General features: G+C 34.3%; 1 protein-coding gene across 1 annotated transcript in view; it reads left to right on the forward strand.

The window, feature by feature from the left end:
* Positions 1–15,739, forward strand: part of PDGFC (platelet derived growth factor C) — a 221,926-nt gene that overhangs the window by 132,821 nt on the left and 73,366 nt on the right. The window contains exon 2 of the mRNA XM_012783616.3: positions 173–368. Within this exon, the coding sequence (XP_012639070.1) occupies positions 173–368 (196 nt within the window). The remainder of the gene's footprint in view (positions 1–172; positions 369–15,739) is intronic.

The raw sequence follows: 15,739 nt of genomic DNA on the forward strand, positions 1-15,739 counted from the left end.
TCTTTTTTTCTGGATAAATTCGGACAGAGTGGTATTTGGCTTGTATTATATGAGACATATTTAACACTTTTCAGAGGTAAAATGTGAATAGTAATCATGCATTTTTTTTGAAACCTATAATTTTTGAAATGTTTGTTCTAAATGTATGTCTATGTCTATGTTTTTGCTTTAGGAGTACAAGATCCCCAGCATGAGAGAATTATCACTGTGTCTACTAATGGAAGTATTCACAGCCCAAGGTTTCCTCATACTTATCCAAGAAATATGGTGTTGGTATGGAGATTAGTAGCAGTGGAGGAAAATGTATGGATACAACTTACATTTGATGAAAGATTTGGGCTTGAAGACCCAGAAGATGACATATGCAAGTAAGTTCCCATACATGAAATTTCAACACAGAATAACAACTGTTAAAATCTTCCTTCATTTTGATGATCTGATTTTAAATGCTATCTGTTTTGTTTTATTTTTCTGATGATCTAAGAAATTTACAAACTTTTTAAGCTATGTTTCACTTAAAGTCTTCATAATCAGAAGATACATATATGTACATACATAGTCATGACTTTCTACCTTCTTCTAAAACGATTTGAGATAATTTACAATAAAAAGCATATATAGAGTAAAACCATTGATAATAAGGAATAGAGAATGAAAAGCTATATAAAAGAATGTAGTTATACCAGAAAACCTGATTTGCCGTTAGTGCTAAAAATCTTATATTCCTGATAGCCAAATCAATAATATAAACAATAAGCTATTAAAAGAAAAAGCTGTATCCATGGATACATATTACCTAGATACACATATGGATACATACACACACACAGAGGACTAAAAAGTCTGAAAGTTCCTTATCACAAAGAAAAATATAGTTCTGAAAGCAGAATTAGAAATTTAGACTACCATTATGCCTTGCCAGGTAGGAATTCATCATAATTCTCCTAGAAGCATTCATGAACCAAAGTCAGCTGGAGTATTTCACCCACACGAAAGACCACCTACTGTATGTCAGACAAATATTACTCTTGAAATCCCATATGAATACACTTGTCAAGGTTGGGTGGTCTTACTGAAGATTTTTCACTTCAGTGGCATTTGTATAACATGAAAATATTTTACTTGAACTTCTCTCGTGGGTTTTTTTATTTTCTCTTTGATATACAAGTTAAAAGAGAATTTTCATTTCATGGTATATTACAGATAAATACTTCAATGCAGATGAAATAAACTTTGTACTTGCTGTCATCACAATTTGTATCTTTAGCATTTACATAGTTACATTTTTTTTCACATTTGTTCTTTCTGTGACTGTGAATTTCATGTTGTTTTATTCCTTATAATTTTAGACTTTTAGAACTAGAAGCTATCCTATCTTTAGCAGGCTGTGTAGTTTAACTCTTCGTTTTACAGATAAAGAAACAGAGACCAGAGTATGATAGTTGCCCTAGATTTCATTGGTTTGTTTTAGTTTGTTTTGTACCTAAACAAATGCTAAAACCCATTTTTCTAACACCTATTTAAGGTAGTTTTTCAAAGTTCTACCGCACCCATTGACTTTTCTTTATAAATAAGATTTTCTAAACTTTTCAAAAATTACAGAGTCTAAGACTTTCCTTTCAAAGTAGTTAGTTAGATTATGATAGTTTCATGGCTGCTGACAGAAGATAAAAGACTCCTGGGTCAGAGAAAAGGACTTTCTTACAACAGTAGCAGTAGCTAGAATATCAGCACTTTCTTGTGCCTTCTCCCCAAGTTCCATTTTCCACAGATCAGCACCAAGAGGGCTATGTGATACCTGAATACCCAGTGGTTGTGTTATGGAAGAACAAGTGTTATATGTGTGCATATATATATATATGTACATATTTATGTGTGTATATAATATATTAGTTAAATAATCCTACATGCCTCATCCAGCATGTGACACAACTACACCCAGCATGCAACTGTAACTTAGGAAAAGTGACACTTCTATTAGTTATGAAGTCCCCAACCAATATTGCTTGCTGATTAAACCTTTTACTTGTCCCTGTAAATATAATCATTGTTCTAAATCCTGATTTTCTTTATAATATTACAACATATACATACTTCCCTATGAACTGTCTTATAAAAAGTTTAGTTTTGCCTGTTTTGAAATATGTATCAATGGAATAATACTGTGGTTTTTTTGTGATTTGATATACATTTCAAAACAAAACTAAAAAATACTATGTTTTTAAAATTAGTTCATGTTGAGGCAGGTGGCTTATTCGATCCTTTGTTTTCCTTGATGTATAGTATTTCATTTAATAAATAATCGACTTTTTTGGTCTCTTCTACTTTTATGAGCACTTGGCTCATTTCCAACTGTTTCATGAACATTTGGCTTGTTTTCAGTTCTCCTTTTGCAAAAGTGCAAGAAAACTTTGAGTCTATTCTATATATATTTGTTTTCATTTGTTTTGTACCTAAACAAATGCTAAACCCCATTTTCCTGACACCTATTTAAGGTAGTTTTTCAAAGTTCTACCACACCCATTGACTTTTATTTATAAATAAGATTTCTTAAACTTTTCAAAAGTTTAAAAAATCTTTTAATGGTTTTGCTGTCTTAAAATATTTATATTTTCAACTTTACTGGCCAGAGTTAAATTGTTTTTTAAAATGACTGTTTACCCTTCTCCTAACAATATACAAAATTTTCTGTTGCAGAGAATGCTCACTAACTTTTCAACTGTCCTTTTAAAAAAAAAAAAACGTGGTTACATGGTAGGTGTGAAATTATACCTTATTATTAGTTCTAATTTGTTTTTCTCATTAATAAGGCTGAGTTTCATATTTATTACTAGTCATTGATATTTCCTATTTCCTTTTCTAGGAAATGACTGTTCATATCTTTTGCTTAATTTTTTTTTTTTTTTTTGAGACAGTCTTGCTCTGTCGCCCTGGCTAGAATACAGTGGTGTCATCATTTTTGCCTAGTTTTTGCCTATTTGGTTATTTGAATTTTGCCTTTCATTTTCCTTAGTTCTTGTGGAATTTTTTTTTGTCTGTGGTGTGAGATTTTTCAGTGGGTTATGCAATGGTGTCCCAACATCATTTACTGAATAGTCATTCTTTTTTCCAATGAAGTGCAATGCCAGCTAACTTGCAGATTAGGTTTCTTTATAGGGTCTGCTGTGTTTCTGGATCTTGTTTGTTAGTTTGGTCAGTTTTGTCTGTCTTAATTGAAGGACATTGTCTTAATTACTGTAACGTTATAGAAGCTTTGTGATAAGGAAGTCTGACCTTATTTTCTTCTCCTTTAGGAGCATCCTGGCTATTTTGCTTTTTAATATATCCTTTAGAAAAAGGTTGTAAAGTTCCTTGAAAACTTTACCTTTCTCTACTAGGGCTTTGTTTAATGTCTACACAGTTTTAAAATTTCTTCATAAATATGTTGCATATCCATTGTTTGGATTTATTTCTATATATCATGTGGACTGCTATTCAAATCTCTTTTGGATACTACATTTTCTAATTTTATATTGCTGGTATGTAGAAATACAATAAATTTTTTGGTATTGATCTTGTGTCTAGAGAATGTATTAATAAGCTCTTTTTTATTTTAATAGTTCTGGAAATTATTTTGGATTTATGCAAAAAGTATGGTTTGTGAAAAAAATGTTTCTTTCAATTCTTTTATTGTTTCTTTTGTATCTCTTATTATGTTATTGATTGTATTTGTACCTATCTTTGTCTTCTTCCTTATTTTAGAGGGTTTGTTTTTTGGTAAATAAACTTTAAGATTTAGAGTAACTTTAGATTTACAGATATGTTACAAAGGTAGTATAGAGAATTTCTGTGTATTCTTAACTTAGGTTCCTCCAATGTTAACATTGCATATAACCATGACACATTTGCATAACTAGGAAATTAATATTCATACAGTATTATTAACCTGCCCACAGATGCTATTTGGATATGAGCAGTTTTTCCACACTATGACTTTTTTCTGTTTCAAGATCCTTTCCAGGCTAAACTGATTGCATTTAGTTGTAATATACTTTAAAAGCGTGTGAATTTTGATTTGTAACAGCCTATTACTCAATTGTTTTAGTATCTATTTGTGAGTCCTACTTTTCAAGTCAGTTATGCGTTTTATATTTTCTAGGCATTTTTCCATTTCATTTCAGTTTTCAGATTTATTGGCATTAGGGTTTTCACAATATGTCCTTATTATTTTAATTTCTGCTTTGTTTCTAATTATGTCCCTTGTTTTATTCCTAATACTGTTTTTGTGCTCACTCTGTTTTGTTTTGTTTTTGTTTCCTTGCTTAGTCTTGCCTATGATTTGGTTTATTCGTTGTTCTTTGAAAGAAACAAATTTTGGGTCTGTTTATGACTGTTAAAGAATGATATTTTTAAAAGGTAATATCATGACTTGTATACAGATTCTAAATGAACACATATTAAAGATTCTATTTAACTTAATAGGGGAATCAGTCTGATTTTACAATCAGTTCAATAACAATCCAAATAACAAACCCATGTATAGATCAGTAATATTGAAATAAATGTGCAAGTGAAGGCAAAACTGCCTGCTTCTGCCGTGGGGAGGAAAGTCAATTGAACCTCCCCTGGACATAGTTTATTTATATGTAAATAGACAGAGAATTATTTTGTATTTGGCTTACTCATCTGTACCTTACTGAGTTGTAAAATAGATCAAAGGCAATGAAAGGTGCAGATCCCCCATAACTTGGAATTAAATAACCCAGAAGGTAGTTATTTATAGTATAAATTATGAATAATGATTCACAAAGCAGTTTTTCTCTACATGGCTAGCGTCTATGTATATTTTTAAAATTTATTTTTCTATATTCGTTATGTCTTTTATTCTCTTCTGTTATGGATTACTTTTTTTTTTTTCTTTTTCTATGGGGGGCTTGAGGAAGGGGATTAAGTTTCCTTTTTTTTTTTTTTTTTTTTATTTTAAGACAGAGTCTCACTCTGTTGCCCTGGCTAGAGTATAGTGGCATCATCACAGCTCACTGCAATCTCAAACTCCTGGACTCAAATGATCCTCTTACCTCAGCCTCCTGAGTAGCTGAGACTACAGGTGCGAACTACCACACCTGGCTAATTTCTTCTGTTTTTAGTAGAGTGGGGGGCTCACTCTTGCTCAGGCTAATCTCGAACTCCAGAGCTCAAGCAATCCTCCCACCTCAACCTCCCAGAGTGTTAGGATTAAGGTGTGAGCCACCATGCCTGGCCTGTTATGGCTTATTTTCTAATTTCTGACATTGAATGTTATTTTAATATTTTTTAAAATATTCATATGAATGAAGTAATTTCCTCATAGATATCCTATTTTAGATGCACTCTGCCAATTTTGATAATGTGGTATTTTAATTTTTTCCAGTTTAAGATTTTTATAATATCCATTGTTTTCTTCTTTTAAACCATAATACAGAAGTAATTTTTCAACTCCCACATGTATGTATGAGTTTTTAAAAATACATTTTATTATGGATTTTTAAATTAATTTGAATAAAGAATGTGATCTGTTTGTAATTGTTTGGATTAAATTACAATCTTAAATTGTAATTTAAGAAGTGCTTCATTTGCTTCAGATATTTAATTGTTTTAAATATGCTGAAAATAATGTATGTTCTTCAGTTGTGGGGCACAATAGTCTGTATATGTCTATTACATCAATTTTGGCAATTGTGCTGATCATAGCATATGTATCTTTCATGATTTTTTTCCCTTCATATATCAATTTCTGAAAGTGTTGTATTAAATTCTCCTAATACAGGACAAATAGATTTATCAGTTTAACCTTGTAGATTTCTCAATTTTTGCTTTCTATATTTTTAAATTGTAAGTTCAGAGTGTGGCATTCTTTATCTTTACTAATGTTTTGTTTTGCCTCAAAGTATATTATACCTAATATTGAATTTGCCTCAAAGTATATTATACCTAATATTGAATTAGGTATAATATTTCAATATTATTTCAATATTATACCTAATATTGAATTAGGTATAATATTTCAAATAATTTTGATTATTATTTGCCTGGCATTTTTTTTTTACTTTCAACTTTCTTATGACCTTGCTTATGTGTGTGCATTCAAGTTAGTATGTATGTCTATGTTATGGTTGTCTCTCCTGAGAGGAACATAACTATATTAAAAATAAAAATTCAATTAAAGAAAACTTTATATTTTCACTATGGGATTTAATCTAGTACATTGTTTTAATGAATATTTTGTATTCCATTCTATTTATTTTGCACATTTCATTTATATTTATTTTCGTTTCTTCAATTTCCTTTCTTGTGTTCAATTTATCATCTTCTCATTCCATTTTTCTTTTCTATTAGTTTAAAAAGTAAACAGCTATTTGTGTTTTCAGTGACTACCTTAGAAAAGCATATTTAACTTAACAATATCTAAAGCTAATCAATATTTGCCCTCTCCTCAAATGTAAAGTTACCCGAGACCATTTTAATTTCTGCCAATGCTGGCTTCCCCCATATCACCACCCTATGTTGATAAAACAGAGCTGAGTTTATTGCTTACTGTGGTGTTGGAGAACTCCACTTTGATACCTTTAGTAGTGTATCAGAGGAGGAAAAGCAAAACCAGATTTTGTTCATTTGAATTTGGTTTAACATGGATTTTTCCATGTGAGTATTTGATTTGATTGGGATTGGGTAAGAATTAGGTTATAATAGTTAAGTTAAATAGGTTATAATAGTTTAGAATTGGTAGAAACAGCAAAGCACAGATTTTGAGGATAGGAGTTCAGCAGCTTTAGGTAATAAACTGTTCATATCTTCAGTTGCAAGAGTTCTTTTAGGAAGTTCCTGTAATGAACAATGAAGTTATTTTCCTTGGCAAGAGTCTCCTGGACTCCACTGAAGACAGTAAGATAGTATTGTGTTGTTAACTATGAAATGTCCGATTTCCTTACTTAAGGGAATTAGACTGTCAGCTAAGTTTGACAGATCTCTGACATTTAACTTTGACACTTACTATTTTATTTTTCTTGTGAAGGTACATCCTCAGTCTTGCAAATGCAAGGTTTGGCTTGTGATTGTCAATTTTTTTTTTCTTGAGCAATTTTTGTCAAACCATGGATAAGCTAAAAATTTGTGTTATTTTCGAATATGAGTTCCATCATGGAACCCATGTAGCACAGACAGCTCAAAATATCAATGACATGTTTGGAAAGGATGTGCCTAATGAACTCACAGTACCTCAGTGGTTTGAGAAGTTCTGTTCCGGTGATTTTAATCTTGAAAATGAGCCATGTGAGTGACCTGAGACCAAGGTGTATGATGATGAGCTGAAAGCTGTATTGGAAGCCAACCCATCTCTATCTATGTGTGCATTAGCAGCAAGGTTTGACATGACTATCCCAACAGTATTGGACCATTTGAAACAAATGGGCAAGGTAAAGAAGCTGGAATGTTGGGTTCAGCATGGATTAAACAAGCATCAGAAGAGAAATTGTCTCAAAACTTGCCTTTTATTTTTGCTGTTATGGCATAAAGGCGAACCATTTCTACACCATATTGTTACATGTGATGAAAAATGGATTGTTTTTGATAATTGCAATCATCTGGCACAATGATTAGATGAAGATGAAGTGTGGAAACACAGCCCAAAACTGAATATTCATCAGAAAAAGCTAATGGTGTCTATTTGGTGGTCCAGCGCTGGTATTACCCACTATAGCTTCATGATACCTGGGCATTCAATTACAGCGGATGACTACTGCAACCAACTGGACAAAGTCATGAGGATACTTGTGATTCAGCAGTTTAGATTGGACAATAGAGACAGTCCAATCCTCTTGCAAGACAACGCTCCACCGCTTCTCGCACAAACTACAAAGGCTGGACTTGGAAACTCTCTGTCATCCACTGTATTCACCAGACCTTGCACCAACTGCCTACCACTTCTTCCAGGCTGTAGACCACTTCTTGCAAGGAAAAATACTCAGTTCTCAACAAGCTGTGGAAAACGCCTTTCATGATTTCCTTGCCACTTGCTCTCCAGGCTTCTTTGCTGCTGGCATAAGCTACCTTTAAGATGGCAAAGCTGTGTTGATAGTTTAAGCACATACTTTGATTAATTGTACTGCTTATTGTTTGAGATATAATAAATGACACTTTTGATTCGAGATCAGACATTTCATATTTAATGACCTAAATAGTAAATTCTTGTTACTGTAAACAGTGAAATGGGTAGAAAGGGTGGTTTTAGTCCTTACTGTCCAAGCAGATTTTGGTTCTGGTGACCGTTACCCTTACTCCTGATTCGTATGGTCATTAAGGATTTTAATTTTGTATTTTCTTAACTCCGCAAATTAGACAGTGTGTTTTCATTATTTTGTGTAATCAATTTTGTTTATCTTTATTGATGTGTCTACTTTTTGGTGCCAGTTATTTCTTGTTGCCTGTTAGAACTTTTTATAAGGTTATTTTACTTCTTTAAATACAATCTTTGAAGGTTTATTGAGTGAAAGCCCGTTGGTTGTAAATATTCTGTTATTGTTTATTCCAAAATGTATTTATTTCGCCTTCATTCTTAGAAGTTAGTTAGACTGGATATAACATTTTAGGTTGTATGTTTATTTACTTTTCTCAGTACTTGAAAACATCATTTCCACTGTCTTATAGTTATTGAGAAGTTAATCATTAGATTAATGATGTTATCTCTAGTCTCCCTCTGAGTGGTACATTTTACAGAGGGCAATGCATAGGGCAGGGATGAAAGAGAAGAGACGGGGTTATAGACAACTCAGGCTACCACTTGTGGTCCATTGAACTCTGCCTCTTGTACACCAGGGTTCAGTAGGTACCTCTAGTGTTCCAGAGAATATTTTTCCTCACTGAAATCTTGATTTCTTATCTTTATTTGTTCTTTAAAGAATTCTATAATTTCCTAACAATCTTATATTGCATTAAAAACAATGATTTTCTTTCAATCATCAATCCAGCCATTTCAGTTGCAGTGTACCAAGAAGTTTTTCTGCTTAACTTTGTCCACCATGTGGCTGGACTATAAACTATTGTCAAGCAAAATCACGTTTTTCCTGACAGGGCCTGGTATAATTAAGTTCAAGTTTAAATTTGGTTTTTAAAAAATGATAACATCAACTCTTTTCCATGACAGTGTTATGGGACTAAAATATAAATGTGTCCCCATAAAATGCATTGTAAGAATTTAAACTGCCATATTTTCTCAAGTCCTAAACATACAAGTCTAAAAAAAATCTGAATCCGTATTTTAGCTTTATCTTTAAAATAGAATAGACTCAGGTGAGATGTTTTGACTTATTTCTCCATAGCCCTACTGTGATTCTTAAATAGTCTTTTGTAAAGAAAAAGATAGAATGTTTTGTGTGTTTTATGGTATTAAGAATTTACATTATACAAAATACAAAACAAGTACAATGCAAATTAGGTTTTATTATTTTTATAGCCTGACCAGGGTATACAAGCAATGTGGTGGAGGGTACTTGGGTAGGACAGGTAGAAAGGGGAAAGGTGAATGTTACATATACTTATATGTATACATATATTGCCAGCACCATTTGGTGTAGAAAATACCAAAATATGTCTTGCTTTTCAATGTTGTCTGTGTGTGTGTGTGTACACAGGTCGACAAATACAGAAAGTAAGCACGAATGAGTTATCAGTGGGCTTCTAGTCCTCTGCTTTACAGTCATATCTTATTATTTATAGACTGTGTCTCCTCCAAGGCTTCCGATGTTAGTGGCATATGGTGTCCCTAGAAGGACACATTTTTTAGTAGAAAGCTTCTTTTTTTATTTTTTCCTGTTTTCCCCTCTTCTGAAGTAAACAGTCTGCACATTTATATAATATTCTAGAGAGAGAAAGATGATGAGAGAGCATTAGAAAAAGAATGGGTTAATCAATCTGTCCAATTTAAAATGGTGCCACATCTTCACCAAAACACCTGAGTTTCTTTCAAAGGAAATACTGTAACTGGTCCAATGAAGAAAAATTTAATGGGACATAGGATTATTAAATCTACTAAATGAAAAATAAACATAATTGTTTTACTATTTAGCATTTAAGATGATGAAAAAATTTTGATTTTTCTTTAAAAAAAGCTTTTAGACCTTTTTCTTCCTCCTGTTTATAACAGAAGTAATGTGGAGTTATTATTTGCTCATGTATTTACTTATGTTCAAACACTTATTGAGCACTGTGGTAGGTAATAAAAAGACGTCAGCGAGTAGGAGATGGCTCATGCCCTCAAGTAGCTCATAGTCTGGGTCAAGAGGCAGACAAATAAATAGGCAATTAAGATAAAATGCCACCAGCCCAGTATATTGTAAATAGAGTACAGTTATTACTATAACTGGTTATGATGAGATTGCTTTGTTGTCCAATTTCTAATTTATATCATAACTGTGTATTTTTACCATCAACAGTCTCTATATAATTGTTACTAATTAATTACAGGAAAAGAGGGGTAGATAGATTAACCCTGCCATGCAGACCTCAAAAATTCAAGCACTCATTTTCTGTGTTTTGCACTAGTAAATATAACTTTCCAGGACAGCATAGATTTCGCACATGAACTTTACAATGTCAGTGAAAGTTGTGGCTGATAAATTTTAAGAAGACATTGTTTTATGTGACAAGTAAAATATTCCTTAGTTGTATGGCCATACAACTGAAATAAAGGTAATATTGTTTATTTAGCTGATAATGAATGACCATAGAGACTCATGAGTATGTCATAAGAATTTATTTAGTGAGCAAAATGTTTTGATGGGTTCCCTAAAAAGATTGAGGGGGAAAATTTGCCGCTAGTCCATATTTGGCATAAGTGATCTTAAATTTTAACCATGAGAGATCAAAAAACATCACCCAAAGCCTTTTACCTACATAATTCCCAGTCTCTCTCCCCATCCTGAATCTGAATCTCCCCATCCATAATTCCCTGTCTCTCTCCCCAAACTGGATCTGAAAGTAACTGAGTTTTGGACTATAGCTCTGAATTTTAGTCTTATTCATGATAGCAAGAAAAAGATAGGTTAAACAAACAAATAAAATCAATACCCCTTTAGAGTATGCTGTGGGAACCCTGTTGTAAGACCAGAGAAGAGTATTGTAGATGATGGTGTGGTTACTTCTGTGGTATGCCTACCTAAACAACAGCAAGGGGAAGGGGAACAAGATTGACTTAAATCATTCTTTGTATATTCTCCAAATTTGCTTTAGGATCCCATCTGTGCTGAAGCACATGCATGATGGTTCCTAGTCTTTCCAGACTCACGTAACAAAATACCATAAACTGGGTGGCTTATGAACAACAGAATTTTATTTCTGCCAGTTCTGGAGGTTGGGAAGTACAAGATCAAGGTGCTGCCAGATTTGTTTGGTGAGGAGGGTGGCTTCCTGACTCCTAGACAGCCGTCTTCTAGCTGTGTCCTCACTTGTCGAAGGGGCCAGAGATCTCTCTTTGGCCTCTTATATAAGGGCACTAATCCTATTCATGACCCAATCACTTCCCAAAGGCCCTACTTCTAAATATCATCACCTTGGGGTTAGGATTTAGCATATGAATTTTGGGGGGATAAAAATATACATACCATAGCAGACACCTAAACAAGTCACTACTGTTTTAAGGAAGAAGGGAGGGCGCATTGTAGTTGTGTAGGCAAACAGTGGTGTCTGCTGCCGTGCTGTGGCATAAACAAGAAGTGATATAGGTACTGCAGCATAGACAGAGCAGGCAAATCGGAGAGGGATGTGGTGGTGCCATGTGTACTGGGTGCAATGAATAAGGTGAGACTTCCATAGCTGACTAGCACCTACTAGATACTCAACAAAGGTTAGTTAAAATAAAATAATAGGTGGATTATAGAGAAATGAGAACTCCAGACAGAGTTAAACTGGGGATAGAGAATGTGGGGAATAATTTGAGAGTGAGTTTCCCTGGTGCAGGAGATGCCTGTAGGTGTGGCAAGTGGTGAGTTTTTAATGGTGGATAGGATCAAATTGTGAAGAACTTTGAATACTAGGCTGATAGATTTGAACTTCCTTCCTTATGCTGTGAGAAGCTAAGAGCTCTGTTGCAGAATAGGGTCAAGCACCAGGCGATATCGCAGGGACAGAATTCTGACAGAAGCAAACAGAAGAGATTGGAGGAGAGATTGAAGACAATTGGAATTGTTGAAGGAATTTTGTGATATCTGAAACACAAAACTTTATAGGTAGATGTTCCATCGGACTTTCTTACTTAAATATTGTTTAATTATTTTCTGATTGATGCAATAACAGAAAGCATGTTGCTCTCTTTTCACTACTCCCTTCTTTGGTAGTGCTCTGGGGCGGAGGGGAGACTGGGGTGGGGGCGGGGGAGGTGCCCATGCACTTGTGTGCCAAGAAAACCTACAAATAGTCCTAATGCTTTTTATTTCTAAATTCTCTTTTTTCCCGGGGTACAAGTTTTGGCAGGAACCAGATGACCAATTTAAACATTGCTTATATTAGAAACAGTTATATTAAGGCAAAACCAAGGAATAACTTGGAGTGTTAAATGGCCATTCTATTATCATGAAGAAGAGATGGCCTTCCTCTTTCTTCCTATAGCCAAGTAAGGAAGTTTTGCATGGGCCCTGAGAAGAGAAGAGAAAGATAACTGCATTGTGTCTAATAATCATATTAACAATTCTGCTAGTGATGTGCCATAACAAAGTAAGTTTCCCCAGTAGGTAGAGGTTTTCAGCATAAGCTAGAAGGATTCATAAAAGTACTTGTGTTAACTTAAGACTCTTTTAGTTTTAAATGACTGCAAATAGTTAGCTGTTAACTAGTTTAAAAAAGGAAATGTTTGGATTCTGAGACTTAAAATTTCAGGGGCAGACTTTATCCATGTTCTGAAATGATGCCATCTTAGTCTGTTGCTTTTTTCCTGCCTCTATAGGTTTGCTTCCTGCTAGGTGACTTCATAAGGTGTCAGAAAGCCATGGAAGTGCCAGAATTTTAACACTTGCAACCTTTGAAGGAGGCGGGAACTTTTCTGGCAAAAGTCCGGAGAAGAATTTTGACTGGCCTGGTTTGAACCAACTGCTCATACCTGATAGCAGTTGCTAGAGCAGGAACTAGGAACTGTGCCAATGTGATTGGCAAGATTAGGATTACGTGCCCATCCAGAGAGCCAAGTGATGTCCTATGATTAGTGGGAATAGCCCCTGAGAGGAAAACTGCTTTGTTTTCCATCAGAAGGAGAAGGAGGTGTTGGTGGTTCAGAAACAACCATCTCTGTTGTTGGTGTTTAGGACAGATGCAGCTTTCAAATTTACAGTTACTGTTTTTCCTACCTGCACTTCTGGCCAAAGAATAAAGTTCTCTTTAGAGTGCAGATTTGCCAGTGCCCTTTCCAGCAACTCTTTTGAGTATAGTTAACTCAATGGCATAATTTATAGTTTTGTTATCCTTTGCCCTCTGTAGCAATTACTTTTGCAACTTTAAAAAAAAAAATCATTCCCAAGAGGGCTCAAAATGAAGGGTGGGGATCTGACGAAGTCTGAGATCAAGGGACTTTGCTCTTGGCTAATGAGATGTTTTGGTCTTATGTTTTGAAATGTTCAAAATCAACATTCCAACCAGAGAAAAAATGTATCCTGTGACTCCCCAAACTCCTGTCTGGCTCGCCCAGTGTTTGTCTCTCAGCAGCCTCTACCTTTTCTCCTCAATCTGATCCTCCCCTCTTCTGCTCACAACACCTCCCTCTGCTGTTTGCTTTTCTTTCTCCACCTTCTCTGTTGGATTAATCCACAGAGCTCACTTCCCTGCTTTGGTTGGTTTGGGTTTTACAGTTGGCACTTTATCAGGATTTGGGGGATATTGGAATGTCAGTCTTTGTGCCATGCCCCTGCTTTCCATAGTTGCCTGCTGCCACTGGGGTAATGATGAGTCTCTTGTTCCGATTGTCCAATTGGCACAATGGCTTAAATATGTACAACTTTTAGGACCAAAGAAATACCCATATTATTGTCTATCTGGATAGCTAACTATTAAAAGTTATCTATTTATACCGTTTACCACACATACACACAAAAAGAAACAAGCAATGGCAGTAGAACACTAATCATTAATAATAAATAGCTACTAAATATATACATTTTAAAATATACTGTAATAATTCTGTTGCCCTTTCTGTCTCAACTTCATCAATGTTTTGTGTAGTTATATTTCCAGTATTAAAATATTAATATAATTTTGCTATATGAGCTTTCAAATAATACACTTTCTTAAATTCACCTGTTAATTCCTGACTCTTGGTGTGCTAGATTCTGTTCCTGTCCCAGCTCTGTTTATGGAACAGCCTATCTCAAAAGAAGCCAATCTTTAAAGAGGCTGCCTGTTCTGGCTTTATTTACACTACCGGCAAATGCTGACTTAGGATTTATTTCTAAGGGATTGATCGATTTGTTTGTAATTGTTACTTGATTTCCTCTTTAAGATTTTTGCTAGAATGACTAAAGACAAATCCGACTTTTACAAAAGGATTATCGTTTTACCATGTGATTAACAAGGGTTAAATTAACATTTAGCAGAGCCCTTCCAAGTTAAACTTAAAGTGATTTCACTGGATTTGATTCACCTGAGAAGGAAGAGAACGGAAGTGATGACCACCTTCCCAACTTTATTAACAATGTAGGTCATGCATACACTTCCATTTTCAGAATCTAGCACACCAAGAGTCAGGAATTAACAGGGTCAGGTGAATTTAATTTTCAGCGGAGAAATGATACAAATATGATCTCCTAGTCAGTGTTTCCTGCAGGTAAGGCAGCATGGCTGTGAGTCCCAGTAGACTGAATTTGAGAAGCAAAGGCAATTAGGACCCTTAACAGAAACTTGTAGAGAAAAACAAAAAAAAAAAAAAGGGTTTTCTGTTAGTGTCTAGACTGTATCATAGAACTCAAGGAGAAAGTTCTTTATTAGATTAAAATATGTAAAGAAAAATATCATGGAAAGAATTTCATTTAAATTTAACATTTCATTAAGTCAAATCATGGGGAAAACCTTGCCTTAAGGCAATGCTTTAAAGCAAAGGTCTATGGTAATCATGACTTGCCTACAAATTCATTGACATTGAACATGGGTCATGGTGGATGCTGATATAACCATACCCTTGCTTAAGAAAAATTGGCAAGACTTGTGTATGGTCGCATATATTCCCTCAAAGATGGGTAGTGCAGAAGGAAGAGACCAGAGAGTTTCCTTGCCCCCATGGAGTAAACTCATCCTTTGTGAACTCCAATTCAGAGCAGTAAGATAGTAGGTAATCTAGTGTCAGGCTTCTTTTTATGTAGATATCAAAATATGCTCTTGCCCAGAATACTGTATACCTTCTTTAATTTTTATCAGTACCATGCTTAAGTTGCCCATACACACAGGTTTACATTCCTGCTCCCGGCTATTAAAATCCCATAGGAGATCATGAGGATAGGGGATTCTTCCTCATGCATTAAGATAAAATCCTGAATGCATTTTTCAGCGCACACAGTATTGGGATTACTAGTTTGGAAGATAAAGAGATTTGTCCCAGTTACTGTACTGATCACTTAGATTTGTTGGTAAGATGACTTGGCAACTTATTTACATGACAGTTTAATTTACTAGCAAAAATACTAGGTTGGGACATATTTTAGGTTCAATACTATCTCTTACTACAAGCAGTATGGCCTTGGTTAAATTAATTTGC

Source organism: Microcebus murinus, chromosome 15 (genome assembly GCF_040939455.1).
Source record: "Microcebus murinus isolate Inina chromosome 15, M.murinus_Inina_mat1.0, whole genome shotgun sequence".
NCBI classification, from domain to species: Eukaryota; Metazoa; Chordata; class Mammalia; order Primates; family Cheirogaleidae; genus Microcebus; species Microcebus murinus.